The following is a 17584-nucleotide window of genomic DNA, read 5'->3' on the forward strand; positions in this document are numbered from 1 at the left end:
TACTTCCCAGCTTTACGAACATAGGCAAATTTACTTAATTCTGTTTTATTTTCATTGTCTGCAAAATGGGCATTAATAATACCTACATTTCCAAGTTGTTGTGAGGAATTTATAACGATGTATGCAGAGTATTTAGCATAGTGCCTGCTAGCTTAGTTTGCATTCAATAAATGATAGCAGTTGTTACTGACAACAAAGTGATATGGTTTTCTTAGTAACAGACTGCTGCTCAGGTTAAAGAACTTATTACCAATCTCTTAAAAAAGCTTATTTTTCTTTTATAACATATATAGATTTCTTGCAATCATTTGTTGCTAGTTCTTTAATCAATATTAGGTATTCTGATATCCAATGTTTTGATAGAAAAGATCTCAAACAAGAGGAGAGAACATATGGAATCATGATTTACCTGTTATAAAGTTTATCATAGTTTTCCTTTAAAAGTTCCCGTTCCTTTTCTAAATCATTAATTCTATCCTGCAGCTGAAATGAAAAGAAAATTACACATTAGGTGTATAAAACCACGTGGGGATTAAAAAAAACATGTGAGGAGGCTAGCATGTCTTGATTTCTAAATTGCAGCTGTGAACTAGTCCACTTATATCGTCTGTATTTAATTTAGCATTGTTTTTCTTCCAAGTTGTTAAGTAAACATGAAATTAATATTTCTGTTTTAATTTAGTAGGAACGTATGCACTGCTTTATGGCAACATGTACCAAAATTCAATAAAGAACGTGTTAAAAGCTTGCTATTAAGTTTGGGGAAACATAATATTTTTTACTGTCTTCTGCGATGAATTCCATCATTATATTCATTTTGTGTTAATTTCCAGTTGGCCCCCCAAAATAAAAGGATTAACTTTTCTTTTGGTTCATGGTTCAAACAACTTGTGTCAATCACTATTTACTCTGAAAACACAATTTCTCATGTTACTTGGAATTTACAAAGAGCCAGTAGTACATCTTTCAAATGAATGAACAAATAAAATCGTATACCTTGTTTTATCCCAATGAATAATATTTTTAGAAAAAACTTAGGGTAATAATTATATCTTGATAACTAAAATGTAGCTTTTTGTATTTATTTCTAGTATTTAAGTTTCATTCACCAGTATATTTTGTTGTTACAACCTTTTCCCATGGATCAGAGTACTCTTAAAATTCATTCTCTTCTCAAAATTCTTTTGATGCTAGTGTGAGACACCGTAAAAGATTCTTCCAAGATGAGAACAGAATGTAGACATCTTATTTCATTTCCATTCTGTTTAAGGACAAGTTTAACAGACTGCAGAAAAAGATTGCACTAGCTGGGAAACATGAGAAGCAACATGAATAGGAAGATGAGTTTTGAAACAACTTCCTAGAAAAAAAGAAATTCTCAAAATTGCTGATGTTGGAGGGCAGAACATCCTTCTCCTTAGAGACAGATCTATTCCTATAATTGTTCTGACATCTCAAATGACTAATAAGCTGTTAAGGCTGAGAAAGTTAAGTTCCTCAGGTAATCTGGCATTTGTTCGTTTAAAAATGTTATGGTTTGCTGTCTCCTCAAGGATCCTTAATCCTTTAGATAAATAGTGGATCTCAGCACATTTGCGAGTATTTTTAAGTACCGATTTGCCATGCACATAATATGTTGACTATATTTTGCTGTGCTCAAAGTGCCATGCATGTAGTTTAGGATTTTTAAGTCAATATAATATTTAAAATGTCTCTATTTTACTTTTTCAAAATAGTTATAGAGAAGTGTTAACGCAAAGGAATGGCTAAACTTTTTGGGAGCTTACCTCTTCTATTCTTCTTTCAGAAAATGTCATGGAACGTAACTGCTTCTCAAGAGTGCAGCATTTTAAACGCTGCTCTTTAAGCTGCATGTTTAGCTCATCTCCATTTGCCATCAAGGCATCATGGCTGATCCGGAGACTTTTTTGCTTCTAAAAAACAAAAGGAAAATCCTTTCAAAACTATTTTTGGATTCTGCTTTGAATGAATGATCACCATTCCATAAATGAGTTTACTCCTGAAGTCCATGTTATAGTGTTTATTCTTTATCTCACAATGTATATATGTTACTATATTAATGTGCCATTATACAGTGTATAACATCTCCATAAAGGATACTCTTGGCCAAAGTGTATCATGAGAAAGAAAATATTTTAGCAGAGTCACACAATGTAGGCTGTTTTTGTCCTTTATTTTATTTCCTCCTAGTTTTCTGACTTGTTGATAGTGACCAGTGAGTAAATTAGTTTTAGCAAGTAATTATTTTTTCTTTTTGCTGTGGTTACAGTGGTTGGACATGCTGTCTAAAAATGCTGCTGCATGGGTTAAAAATAAATGCTGACCATAGATATTCAAACTGAAAAGATCTGTCACCACACCATATAAATAGCCTTGGAAGGTTAGCTTCTAATTGTAATACAATTAAGAATTTCAATTCAGTAAAATAGTTACTGAAGTCTTCTTAATTTTCAAAATTGACCTATTTATGAATACGTTTTAAATTCAATTTTACATACTTACACTAAAGTCTTTTCATAGAGTCCATATGACCATAACATGTAATGTCTTATCTGCTAATTAAAATCATTAAGTTTCTATTGAAGTTCTTCAATTGTTTAAAAGAAACATGGCTATTGAGCTACTTGAGTCCAATTTTTGTTAATCTTGCTTATAATCACAGAACAGTATCTTTAACCAGCTTTCTCTGTGCTTCATATCTCGGTGAAGCTGTTGGCCTGAACCTCTCAAATCTCTACCCAAAAGAGGTACCTGTGCTATCAAAGACACTTGATATTCATGGTATTTAAACAAATACCTGGAGTCACTGTTAAATGGAAATCAAAACAGTCAAAGTGATAAAAGAATGCAAAATCACTTTTTAATTCCTTTCTTAATGCTGCCTTTTAGAGATGGCTTTCAGCTACATGTATTTTTAATCTCCCTCTTCCATCCATCTGCAGATAGTGTTATCAATCCCACTCTCTAATTAATTTCTCTTTCATACACCCGTCATATTTATATGGAAGGTAGTGTATTACTTGACATTAAGGAGGTACCTGTAGGATGGAAAACATGACCCAGAGTATGGTTGAAAAATATTTATCTAATTCAATAGTGAATTTAGGCTTCAGATGACCCGCTTTGCATCAATTTACTGCTTTCCTTGTTTCAGTACTTCAAAGAAAGTACTGCTTAATATGAATTCTGCTCATCTGGAATGTTTTGGAGTTCATTAATTCCAGAACCTATGTTAATTATGCAGTGCCATAAACAGGAGTCCTCTGATGGCACATTCCTGTGCGGCCATAGTCCTTGGTAAAACAACCATGGGGATAAGAGTCTCAAGTACCGTCAACCGAAAGGTTAGGATTTAAAATAAATACACTGACAGTTGACATGAGGGGTATTAAAATATTTTCTGATACTGGTAGTGACAAAACAAAACAAAACACCACATATCAAAAAAGATTTAACAAAACTTGATTATTAATCTATTCTTAACATTGATCTATCTTGGATATTTCAAAATGCTTAGAACTGAAGATATATGCAAATACATCTAAACCTTCAGTGTTATGTGCCCATATGATTCCAGATAAAAGGAGTTAAAAATAAATTTTCTTCACCTGAGATGCTTTATGATAAATATGTTTATTATTTTAAGATGACACAGATATTTATAGAAAGTCCAAGCAGTTAGTTATTTCTTTAGTTATTAAGTTATAAATAGCTAACCATACAGGAAGTGAAATTATACACACTTGAGAATAAAAAGAGCAATCTTTAAAAACTACTTTTTAGTGTTACGACGATTCTACTTAAAAAAAAAGTTGAACACTATTTTCGAACCTTTGTATCTATGTATCACCATAATAAAATAAATTATCACAGTACCTCTTGAAGCTGAATAAATTTTCCTTCCATTACTGAAAGAGCATTGCTTTTCTCCACTAGCTGCTTATGAAGCTTAATCATTTCTACGTTGTCCCGAATGTTTGACCTTCAATGACGTATTTAAGAAAAAGAGAGAGACAGAATAAAAGATGCAAGACAAAAGGAAAGAAATCTGTGGTGGGACTACAATTTTTCATTGAATATTACATAGAAAAAAATCTACACACTTGCATATCAGTCACTGAGGTTTTTAGTTTATTATACACTTAGGATAGACTTATTATTTAAAACCAACCAGTAGTCATTCTTGAACTTTGATAAATGCACAGACTCTCAGAGTTTGAAGGGAGCCCCAAATTTGATGACTTTTGTCACTTCTACAATGACTGATAATATGAATTTAATATCATTTTATAGTGTCCTGAAACTTGGTACAGAGGACATCAGTCTTTAGCACAGCCATTGTTCCACCACCAAACTTCAGACTTATTTGAAGGAGGACTATCATACTCTTTTTCACTAAATGAAAAATATGCCATACAGCCACTCATCTTCCCACCACTCCCTCGAAACAAATGGTATCATAAGATTACCATTTATTGGAGTTTCCTCCTGGAGTTCAGACTTTTCAAAATATTTCCAGAAAAAGTGACTTAGCATTTTATACTAATAATGCCCAAAGCTGGCATTTAAATATGTTGCAGATGTGCCTTTAGCTGTAAGAGATCATTTAACGTCCACAGGGTATATAGAAACTCTATATGCTGCAATACTAGTTTGTATTTTTCCTACTGAGATTAAAGCAAATGTACAATTTAACAGGAAGATCTTGTTAAAGGTTAATCATAGATCTAAATGAATATCTGTTTTCAAAAGGCATTTATTTTCCTGACAGAGAAAGGTTCCTTAATTTAATACGTTTTACATTCAAAAGTATTTTAAAAATTGTGAAGCTTGGTTTTAGACTTCATTTTCTAAGAAAAATAAACATAAAAATTTTAAGTTCAGAAAATTATTTCAGTATTTAAAGTAAGTAATTTTACTTCCAAAACTTATCTAGTATACACATATTGGAAAAATTGTCACAACGCCCTACTGGAACCAGAAAATGGACTACAAAGCTCACACATCTGTAAACCAGCTGAGGACCTGAAATACTTAATTTTCCTCTTTGATATTTGAAAGTTCATTGTATTTTGGCATCGAACAGTTAGTTGTCCTCACACAGAAGATAAACAAGTCCAAGAACCTGGATCTTGCCCACGTACAGTCTTAACACAATGTTAAAATAATTATGTGTCTAAAACATGTTATCTAGTAGTACTGAGCACACATTCAACAGTACACTCACCAATATTCCCCTCAGTATTATTTTTACTCACTAAGAAAAAAAAAATAAGATGAAGGGAAAATATATTTTGAATAGATCTCAAGAAAATATTCATATTTTTTCATATTTATTAGTCAAAATAGAACTTACCTGTTTTCCCCAGAATTACTTGGTTTGACTGCTCAACAGTGAGTGACATTTATTGATACAAAAGGTTAGAATACTATTCAAGTAATTTCAAACCTCTTCTTACGTTTTCAGCTGTACCTGATAATTTTACTTGTTTTTAAGCATGTTAGTATTTTCAAAAGATATATACATGAGATATGTTTGAATAGTAACTATTACTTGATGACATTAACAAAAAATTAAGCCCAACAAGCCTTTCAGTCACATAGGGTCATAGAAACAGCAGGTTTTAATTTTTAATTTTCTTTGTAAGGCAAAGGCCAGTAAGTTGCAAAAACTTTCAGTGGTCTAATTGGTGGATGCTTTCTTGAGTATTTTCCTAAAGTCCTCGGAGTTTAAACTTTTCAGAATATTGACTTAGTATTTTATACTAATGATGCCCAAAGAGTGGGCACAGATACAACAGAAGTAGTATTTATAAAAGAGCAATAACAATGCGGTACTTTAAATAAAAAGTCAGTTCGCTAGAGAGTACACCTATTTTGGGATGACACAACACCTGCAAGTCTTTAACAATTATTTTAAAGTGTCAGTTTTAGGGCTTCTATACATAATAGTCATTATTATGATGGGATATTTTTGATGGCAACAATGCTGTTAAGCTGAAAGTGCAGAGTCAATGACATAAAGTACATAAAAGTTAAAAGCTACATTGTGATGAATGTGGCATGGTCTTCAGGAAGGTGTGCAATGAAAAATCATCTGAAACCTGCCAATCAACATTTTTACACAGATGAAATATGGTAAAACAACAAGGGTGTACGTGAGAGAGGAAAGAGGGAAGGAGCTGTCACAGAAAAGTGAGAAGGATGTTGGAGGCAAGAGGGAGCTAGAGTCATTGCTAAGTGGTCTGTCCTAGACCTCTCTGCATGTGAAGGAAGGCCTCAGGTTGGTTTCCTCTGAAGAAGAGACAGGGCTAATTTTATGAGCAATATTTTATGTGACCTCCACACAGTATTTTCCTGCCCTGTTCCATGCACTATGAAGGGAACATCAAATCTTCAGGATGATGACATTCGAACAGAAAGAACAATGCATAGTAAAAACATTCAGATGAACTCTGATGGTCATGTACCAATTCATACATGCTGCATTACACATGGTGAAATGATCTGCAAAGGGATATCAAGCATACTAATTAAGTGCTTTGTAAAAACAAATTTCTCATATTTTTCAACAAGGATTTTGAAAAACACTATAAAAAATTAAGTTGGAAAATGTGTTTTTTTTTCTTTTCCTTTTTTAACAGACATTATTTAGAATTATGCTCAAATCTTCTAAAACTATGAGAAGAGCTGTTGGCCCATCTCTAAGATTAAAAACAAACTGAAATAAATTAGATTTTATCTTGAAAAAAAGTAATCCAGCTCAAAAACCTATGTGCCAAGTTTCTCTCATATAATTTGAAACAGTCAAGCAATAAACTCTGAAAGAGGAATTTCTAATGGAAGCCTTGAAAACACTTGACTCCAGCTTTGCTACTGGGTGCCATAATAAATCCAGAAACTTAAAACCTCAGATATACTGAAGAAGGAAAAACTTTCAGTGGTGCTATGTAATGTATAGTCTAATATGAAAGCTTAAGAAGCCAAAATCTTTGCTCCAGTGAAAGTTTCTAATACTTCATTTCCCAGGCACACAATTCCTCCCTGCCGCAACCCCCATCAACATTTCATTCTTTGCTGCAGCAAGGATTATGAATGCTAAAAAAAGCTTCTTGATTTTTTTGAGGCAAAAAATGTTGTAATGTAGTACTTTAACACCATTTAGAAGGGAAGGTTTTAGAATACAAAAGTTGTTAGGTAAGATATTTATGAGGTAGAACGAAGAGGTTCTTTTTGAGTAACAGTTTTAGGGTAACTAACTTTGGGGGATAAGGTTGAAAACAATCTTAGGATTAAAAAAAACTCTACGCTTTTTTTTTTTTGGGGAACAGTGGCAGACTCTCTAAGTATATCGTTGAGAGAAGTGTAGGTCATTCATAGCTCTTATTAGGGATACACAGATAACAATAAGGTATCACTTATGAATAGAATTATATGAGGTTGCTAGTGAATTAAATGGAATAAGCTTCACTACAATAGCCAAGTAAAGTCTATTTGAAAGGTAATGACTTTGCTCAAAACTGCTGCTTTAGTTCACAGATGAAAATAATGCTCCCTGATTTAATATTGCATAAAGGAAAACGTTTGTATGTGTATGTTTATTTGCCTCTGGATTGTATCTTTCTTGTGGTGTTGGGTCAAAATGTAAATCAGAACTCAATATTTTCTTATTCTTAAACACGTGCAAGGAATGGAGGGGGACAGTTATGTAGAGCTTTCTACATGTACACAATCTCTCTACATGTACATAAACTCTTCTGAAAATGGAAGGAGCATTCCCAAGGACTGGCTGGGGACAGGAAGAACCCAAATCCTGGCTCATCTTCTTAAGGGGCCATTTTGAAGATCAAGTTTAATGGATTCTGACTAGTAATGGGAATTTGAGAATTATATTAAAAATATCAAAAAGCCCAATGAGAAATGTAGACTCACTGGCAATTAAGCTGTAAAAGCGAACTAAAGGTTTTATATTGTTTTTACTTTTGGATAGAATTATAGCAAATCGGTGCAATAATACAGGCTATTTCACAATTATCAGAAGCAATGATTAGCATGATACAGGTCTTGGATGAAAAAAAACCAAATTTATTAAATTAATACACACTGCTTACTTAGGAGGCAAAATCTTTCAGAATACCAAGGTCTCTGGGGATAAAAGCATCTGGTTTTAAAAGGTAGGAACCACTTACTCATTTCAACCTCTTCATTTCACAGTTAAGGTAGCTAAATGAGGCTTAGAGAAGTAAAGAATCTGGCCAGAGTTCTTATGGGAGAGATCCAGGTCTAAAGAGAGAAATTCTTCCTACTCTTGTAAGTTGCTTCCTTTCTCTGAGATGTTCCTAAGTTTTAGCTTTCTCTCCACTCTCACATACACACTAACACACTAGTTACTATTAATTTTGATAATTTCTGTGGTTTAAATAAAGTGCTTGGGAAACATGCCAAGCAGCTATCACAAAAAAACTTAGATAACATTAATAATAAAAAACTTGGGGATAAAAGACATAGTATTTGAGTGTGATAACTTTTCATTAGGCAAATTTTAAGGTATTCAAAACAACAGTAGGAACTTGTTGGATATATTTTTAAAAAATGACAGATTACCTCCCTGTATAATAGTAATGTCTGCATGGTTATCCCTCGCCCCAGTTACCCTTCTATCCAAGAGCCGGATGTGCCCTCTAAATTAGGGGGCTGGGCAATCAGACAAATCCAAATTGAGGGGCATTCTGCAAACAACTATCATCAATGGGCTGGAAAAGACTGGAGAACCACTCTAGAATAAGGGAAACCTAAAAGTCATGACAATTAAATACAATACATGACACTTGATTGGATATGGGATTAAAACAAAGAAAAACAAAACAGGGCTTTCCTGGTGGTGCAGTGGTTGGGAATCTGCCTGCCAGTGCAGGGGACACAGGTTCGAGCACGTGCGGCGGAGCAACTAGGCCCGTGTGTCACAACTACTGAAGCCCGCGCACCTGGTGACCATGCTTCACAACGGGAGAGGCCACCGCGATGAGAGGCCCGCACACCACAGAGAGGAGTGGCCCCCGCTTGTCGCAGCTAGAGAGAGCCTGTGTGCAGCAATGAAGACCCAATATAGCCGAAAATAAATAAATTAATTAATAAAAGAAAAACAAAACAAAAATAGCAATTAAAAAAACAGCTATAAAGGCCATTATTGGGACAATTGGGAAATTTTAATATGGACTGTGTATTTAGATGATACTACTGTTGCATTCATTGTGAAATGTCCTGAATGTGTGATAGCTGTACTGTGGTTATGTAGGAAGATGTCCTTGTTCCTAAAAGGTGCTTAGAAATGTAGAGAGGGTGACATGATATATGCACCTAGCTCTGAGAGAGAGAGAGAGGGAGAGAGGGGGAGGGAGGGGAATGGGCCTGTGCCTGAGTGGGCAGAATGCAGAACAGGCTGTGTCATTCACAAACATGCCAAGGGGTGAAAGGTATGTGTGTTCACACTACTATTCTTACAACTTTGCTGTAGGTTTGCCATTTTTCAAAATGAAAAGCTGGGGAAGAATTTTGAGTGCCAGGAAGTAATCCGCGTCTGTGCACAGCTGGAAAGATGGAGCCCCTAAAGCCAAGCTGCTTTGTATACTGTGCGGCTGCAAAAGGCCTCTGTGTTTTATGACTTGACAGTGTGCTGTCAACCAAAGGGAAGGGGGCAAGTCAGTGCCTGAAATATTTACGGGTTAAATTTCCTCCACTGGGACATTACGGCATTTACATGATTTCTAATTAAGAAGGTAAACACCCTAACATTTACTTAAAAAAACACTTAGTACAAACTAGTTACACATTTGGTAAGAGTATAAATATTTTTGGAGTTGAAAAAGTCAGTAAAAGGTAAAATCATCCTGATTTTAATGTTCATGTACATGTGTTCACTGGTTACTGCTTTGCAGTTAATTTAAGATGGCCTTTTTCATAAGCAGAAAATGTGCATTTTTATATTGTTTAAATTTTAATATGGATTTTTGTTCAAAACAACACAGACATTCAGGCTACTTGTAAATGATACAAGATTTTTTGCTAATGAGGCATTATGTAGAACATATGCAAAAATCACAACTCAGTCTTCCAAAATAGACCACAATAACAGGAAAAGACATGATTTTAATAAAAAAGAGCAGCACTGGGCTTTTACTTCAAAGCAATTAAGGGCTTTGGATAACCAAAAGTTTATGTCAAGCTGATGCCAAACCAAACTGGTCTATTAAACACATACTACGAAGAGTTTCTGTAATATTCTATGAAAAGGCTCTTTGCCATAAATATCAAGCACCGCACTCTGAAGATTACAACTACGTTAGGTTCATGTTTGAGAACAAGGAGTCCAACATTCAGATCAGACTTCTAGAATTTCAAATCTGAAATAATGTATCCATGAAAGAGAAGTTTAAATATGTTTTCCATTTTGTGATTTTTCTCTACAGTAAATTATACCAAGTTTTATATTCTCCCCAACATTTTTCAACAGTTTTCCATTAGTCTCAAAAAAATTTCTGTTACACATAAAATTTTGAGCTATGTGTAAACATATAAGAAAAAAAAAAGACTTGAAGACCCTTATTTGAAGTCATTTCTTCAGTTTTCAACAACTGTATTTCAAGAAACAATGTTATTCACCATAGGTACCCTTCTTTCTAAGCAAATAACCAATAATTTTCAATTTTATAAAACTGTAAGGTAGGGTACAAATTGCTTTCATTATCTGGCCTCTGCAACAAAAGCTTCTTTAATAATACTTATTTTGTCTCTGCTTCTAATTCTTGATGTGACAAAAAATAGACTGCTATGGTGGAGTGAATAACATAATCCCCTAAGGTTAGCCTTAGTTTAGTTTTTAAGGTAAACTCTTCTACGTGTATATGCTGATGTCTTCTGCTGAAAATACCTTATACTAGAAAATATGCAGACCCATCTATGACTCTAGTTCTTCGGCTGTTCTAGCCCTAGGACTGAAGGACTTTTGGATTTCCCTTTCAATTAACACAACACTCTAGTTCTTAGATGATCATATTCCTTTGGAAGAAGGAACAGCCAACACAGGGTCGATCTTACTCTTTGGGAATTTAAGAAATATAACAGAGAAAGTAGTCTGATAACCTTGTACTCAGCTGTTGAGGAATGGGCTCCAAGCTTGGGCTTGGCCTAATGCAGAATTTTTATATTCAGATAATATTTTAAATATGGCTGTTGGCAATTTATTAAGATCACCATATTCAGTTTTGGGGTCTTCAGCACTGTTCCTCACAAGGAACCATTTACTGGTTTTCCAAGAAGGCTAGGTCTATTCTTAGGGGGAACGTGGATAACTCCCAGGTATTTAAAACTCTGGTTCAAAGCCAGGGTTCAAATTACATTCCCTATTACAAATATAATTCTCAAAAATATTCATTTTTCTTTTGCCCTGCACTTAGAAGGGTATATTAATGTCACTAAACATATAGAATTTCATTACAAAATTTAATTTTACACATAACTTTTTAGGAACACAAATTAGTAGAGATAATATTAACCTTTTAAATCTTTGAAATAAAAAGCTTTTCATATATTTTTGGCCCACTTTATTTTTTTAAAACAAGTCTTCTATTATGCATCTTAGCTTTTTCAAATATAACTATGTAAGGTTTGTTTGTGAAAGAAGAAGTAAACTCTGATTCTGAAATGAAAAAGTGGAAAATCATACTTGGTTTTTCTAAATAAGAACCTACTCACATAAGTATGATATATCACTTGGTAAGGGAAAAACAAATAGAGGATCTAGGTCTGGTTTAAAAATATATTAAGAGAGGGCTTCCCTGGTGGCGCAGTGGTTGAGAGTCCGCCTGCCGATGCAGGGGACACGGCTTCGTGCCCCGGTCTGGGAAGATCCCACATGCCACGGAGCGGCTAGGCCCGTGAGCCATGGCCGCTGAGCCTGCGCGTCCAGAGCCTGTGCTCCACAACGGGACAGGCCACAGCAGTGAGAGGCCCGCGTAATGCAAAAAAAAAAAAAAAAAAAAAATATTAAGAGAGAAATAAAAGAGACAAAAGATATAACAATCATATGCAATGTGTAGAGCTCATTTGGATTCCAATTCAAACAGCAGGAAGTCATCGTTACAGAAGTTTGAATATAAACTAGTTATTAGATGGTATGAAGGAACTGCTGTTAATTTTGTTAGGTGTGATAATGACACGGTGATTACATTAAAAAAATTCCTTATCAGACAGCAATATATACTGAAGTATTTACAGGTGTGATGACATGATATTTGGCAGGGGCTAATTAATTAAAGAAAATGAAGGTGAAGGGATAGATGAAACAAGATTGGTTAGCATGTTGATAATTGTTAAAGTTGAGAGATGAGTACATGAGATTTCAGTATACTACTCTCTGTACCTTTGAGTATGCTTGTTCCAAACAAAAAGAAAAGGGCCATAAAGGAAGAAAATAATTCAAGGAAGAATATGGTAAAAAGATAAAATCTTGTTGGAAGCACAAAATGAGAGAAGAGGTATTAGGAACCAACAAATGACAAAGGAGGACGGAAAAGAAAATACTATATATTATCAAACATCAAAAATGAAGAGGCAGCAAGGAGACTACTGAAGCGCCCCACTGTCACCCATGACAATCAGCAGAATTCGATGCAAACTTTGAATATTAGGAGAGGTAACATCTTTATGGGATGAAAAAAATGGGTACTGTATTATGGAATTTACTACCTTTTAAGGTTGGGAAAAACAAATAAAGTTGGGCTTATTCACAAGGTATGCCAACAGCTGAGTCCTTGTCACACATATTTTTTTGGTAGGTACAATCAAATGGTATCAGAACTTCCTACCCGCTTGGTAAATGAGCAGAGGAAACAAGATGAGGCAGAGTAGGTTAGGGAAAAATGCCCTTAGACTTGAGTTGTTGATAGCAGTTAGTAGGTCTAGAGCTGGCTTATATGAAGAATGTTAAGTAAAAACATGATTTTTAAATAGACTAGGCTTATCCTTCTATGGCACATGATAAAGTATTTTAAACTAATTTTGACCTTATCAAAGTGATATTTCTGTTTTAACATACCTTTGATCTGTAGCCTGCTGTTCTCGAAGCTGAAGAAGAGATAACTCAATTTCATTTTCTTTTCTCCTCAACTGAGTTTTCAGGATCTCAGCCAAGTGCTCTAACTCTTCTATCTGGCCTCTCTGTGACTGAATAACATTTTCTCTGAAATAAAGAATCTTTACAAGAATTTGCAGCTTGAGGGAAAATCTGCAGTATATAAGAGCAGTACAAAGAAAGTGCTTCATAGTAAAGGGCAAGCAAAAGTTAAAAATTTTAGCTTAAATGCCCCGGCACATAGTGAAATAGTAGCAGATTAAATGTGATGATTTGGAAGTACATATGGAAGAATTCAAGGTATTGCTTTATATAAGATAATGTCCTAGGCAACGGACTGGACTGTGGTTCAATTCAATGCAGTATTTACCTACTAAGTACTCTGTGATCTGGTCTTCTTCAGATAATTTATGTGCCTTTGTTCTTTCATATGCACACCTGCCTACACCACCCAAATTAACACTTCATAGAGAGAAGGCAAGAAGTTTGCAAAACATAACTTAGTGGTCTCTGCTTTATATTTTATCTCTACCATGTCTGGCAGCATCCCAGTGTATCAAGCCTCAGGACTGGTCTGAACCCCTGCTTTTCCACTGACTAGCAGGAAACAAGGTTAGGTCTAGTCTTTTAGTTTTATTCTTTCACAGGCAATCATTACTGTAACTGGTATTTAAAATATTCAAAAGTAAAAGTTTAAGCCAATATTATTCTTAAGCAGCTATCTAAAGTATGATACTCTTTGTCTCCTGCTTTCTCTCCTCATTCAGAATTGTTACTTTTTGATGATCCAGGTGAAGGCCTTATCTTCATTTGTGTGACTTACAGACACTGAGATCACCATGAGGCTTTGATTAACTGGAAAAGTAAGCTAAACGTGGCAGAAGTAACTTTTTTGAAACCACAGTATGATGAAGAATGCGGTACCATAGAATCAGCATGAAACAAAATCTGAAATCCATATGTATTTGATAGCTCCAAACTTTTAAGCCACTCCCTCCAATTCTTTTTTCTTTTTTTAAACCACAGAAAGGCTAATTAATTCATGATCTAAAAAACTCTGAAAAACCAAAAAAACTACCTGTAATTCTTCTGAGAATGAAAATGTTGCCTCTGAAGCTTATACTATTCTAAATGACTGGGCTTTATGCCATTCCATTGAGGGGGAAATTATAATAAAGAGGACTCTTCTCTAAATGCTTCCACTGAAGCAACTGGTTAAGTTTTTCATTTACCTCATTGTACTGGAAAGATGTTATATAATATCTGTTCTTACCTCACAGATCTAGCTGTATTTTAATGGAGCAAATTATTTGTACACAAACCAATTTTGTTTAAAATAAGGGCAAGGGAGGGATCAAAAAAGACATGATCAATATACAGTGTTCTAAAATGATCACAAAAAGAATACATACAAATTTCTTATTTCTCCTCTGGCTTCTTCGAGTAAAATGTTGCCATGTTTTGTAGGCATGGGTTGCAGAGTTTCTGCTACATCTGTATCTTGGAATTTAATACCTAAAAATAAATTAATAAGATTATTAATTAGTGAAGTTATTTAGAAAAGAAGGACCCTTGACTTGCTATCGTAAGGAAATATGCAATACAATAAAGTCTCTTAAGTACTGAGAGATATGTGCTCCATAGTACAGAGAATCAGACATACATTGCCAAAGGAACTGTTAGATCTCAGCCACCAGTTGGCATTAAATAAAACACAGCAACAAGTATTGCTCATTTAACAAATTCTACTATGGAAACCAAATTACCCAGAAATAGTTTTATTCAACTTAGATTTAGAACTTCCAAAGTAAATGCTGAAAGAACCAAAATTTTAACAGGTCTTTACAATATAAACTGAGGTATGAAGGAAAAAGTTTTCAAAACCGTGATTTTTTTTGAGTATTTTTGATAAAGTTTCTTGATTTTTAAATTACTCATTCATACCCCTTGACCTTACATTTTGAACCTTACCTTCATTTGTGTGATTCACAGATACTGTGAGCGTTAAGTCAAAATGTTTCCTGTACTTTCATTTATTCTACCTCAATAAGAAAATCCATATTTAAACAAACGTAATTTGAGACGAGATCATCAATAGGATTCCTTTAAATGAAACATTTTGCTGCTGCACTTAAATATAATTTTTCTTATAAAAATAATTACAATTTTTGTAATTTACAATAATTTTGTAAATATTGTAAATTACAATAATTTTTACAAGCCTGGCCCCATTGTTAAAAAGGAGACATTCTTTTAATTATAGGAGTTACTTTATACTTATAGAATAATTAGGCTATTAGTTTTAGGTAAATGAAGTATGACAAATAATTTAGATTTTTAAAATGGAGAATAGTTCCAGACATAAAGGTACAGAAAAAACTCATTCTCCTTATAAAAGTTTACTTTTTAAAAATGAGAATTTTAATTAGGAAAAATGGAACTATCATTTCCTATTTCCAAAACTTTCAACATTTATTGCTGTAATCCAGAGTAAAGAATGGAACAGGCCCTGCCTAAAACATTACAATAGTTTACTGTGTTAAAATTTGCCAATTATATTATTTTGGCAGTAATACTAATTCTTAAGCTTTTCCTACATAAATCAAGGAAAAACTAAACATTACTACTAGAACTTAAAAAAAAACCCCACTTATACTCAAAACATATCTTAAAACTTACAGTCTCATGGTGATTTTCCAATGGCTATATTTAAAACGTATACACTTTATAATCTTTCTACTGGTTCTTCACAATAAGAATTGTTTTTACACTACACTGATCACACCTTAAGCCAGTACTTTCTATCCTTTATCCTGACAAGGTACAAATAGGAAACGATAATATTTGTACAGCAGCTTTGGGGGGTAAGACTGCTTGTGGCCCAAGAGGGTCAGGGTTCTTGCCCAGCCCCTCAGGCTGTGGTATTTCTGACAACTCTGGTCTAAGTCCCAGCCGCAAAGGCGGTCTTGAAGAGTCTATTAAGGCTACTAAGGTAGCGATCTTGATAATGATGCCTCAGGTTTACACAGAAAGAAGTTAGGAAAGCATTCATTACTATTTAATCCTTTGTGCAACTTCTATGTCCTAGATTCTGTACCAAACAGTGAAAAAGTTCTGAATTACTAACAGTGTAAATACAAGGAGAAATTAATCTATGTAAGTAACATTTTAAAGGCCCTTCTATTCTGTGGCTCTTCTACAAGGAGAAACTTCCATCAAACTCTTCTATTTAAACAACAATTCATAGTACTAGATTAGCTTGCCATGTTAATCTAATATTTGGGCATCGTTTTTATTTAGCATAAAAGACCTTGCAGACCACAGGGATCATCTTGCCCAACTGTAGTCACAGATGACAAAACTAAGGTTCAGAGAAGATAAATGACTATTTAAAGGTAAAATATATTGTTGTGGACCTCCCATCTCCTGACCTTTCTTCTAACCTGGTGTTATCATTCCATTTTACAGATGTGGAAAATGAGGCTCTGGGAAGTCAAGTGCTCTCTTCCACATAAAAAGTTAATTAGCAGCAGAATATATTTTTGATTTATAATTCATTATGATTACTTTGGTTATATTCAAAGTCTACTGCTAATCTCACATAGCTAGGAGTAGCCAAGCTCTTTTATCCTGGAGCTGCCTCCTGCCTACTATGGAGGCCTTACTGACTTCAAAGGAACTCTGTCTAGGGAATATATAGTGTTAACATTTTGGCTTGGAGAGAAAAATAGAACAAATTTTTCTCTTTTTCTGTTCAGATGGTGTTTTTTGTTCCCTCAATGAATTGAAAGTTTTACATGATTTTTTTATTTCCCTAAAAATGTTTGGTCTTTAAGTGGAGCATGTTCCAAACAAAGATGAACTAGAACTAAAATTCGATTTCCTTCCCTAGTAGTTGAAATGAAAAAAGTATTCCTTAAAATATTTATTGACTTTTTGCTTCATTATAAATAAAGTTTGTCTGTGGGTGGAGGGAATGGAATACTCAGAAATACTCAGGTTCTGTCTACAGTATTGAGTCTTCTATATTCAATTGAATTGCTCTGTAAGCTGGGTAGGTTTTAGGTGATTCATTTTTAAGATGAGAAGAGTGATTGACCAATGATCATTTTTTGAAGATGGAAGAGACCTTTATGGTCGCTTGCTTAAATCCTTTTATTTTAGGTGTAAAGAAAACTCAACTTCAGAATGATTAGAAGACTTGTCCAAGGTCACCAGACAATAAGCAGAGGAGCAAGAACCCAACTTTTTAAACCCCTAGTTATGTGCACACTCCACTGTCAAGCTGCCTCCACACCATGAGGAAGATATAAACAATTCTGTAAAATTTATAGAAGGCCTTTGGATGAAGAACCTAAGTGTGATCCTTCAGAACAACAGTGTGACCATATGAGCAAATTAATGGTTTCTCTATTTGCCTGAGTCAATGTGATT

The 17584-nt window shown here is 34.2% G+C and overlaps 1 protein-coding gene across 2 annotated transcripts in view; it reads right to left on the reverse strand.

Annotated features, from left to right (window-relative positions):
* The window catches only part of RPGRIP1L (RPGRIP1 like), a 99382-nt gene that overhangs the window by 69520 nt on the left and 12278 nt on the right, over positions 1 to 17584 (reverse strand). For both annotated transcript variants that reach the window (XM_067719381.1, XM_067719383.1), the window contains 5 exons: positions 14563 to 14665; positions 13115 to 13258; positions 3898 to 4003; positions 1788 to 1934; positions 410 to 483 (listed from right to left, as the gene is read on the reverse strand). In XM_067719381.1, coding sequence (XP_067575482.1) covers positions 410 to 483; positions 1788 to 1934; positions 3898 to 4003; positions 13115 to 13258; positions 14563 to 14665 — 574 coding nt within the window. The remainder of the gene's footprint in view (positions 1 to 409; positions 484 to 1787; positions 1935 to 3897; positions 4004 to 13114; positions 13259 to 14562; positions 14666 to 17584) is intronic.

This window comes from Pseudorca crassidens, chromosome 20 (genome assembly GCF_039906515.1).
Source record: "Pseudorca crassidens isolate mPseCra1 chromosome 20, mPseCra1.hap1, whole genome shotgun sequence".
NCBI lineage: Eukaryota > Metazoa > Chordata > Mammalia > Artiodactyla > Delphinidae > Pseudorca > Pseudorca crassidens.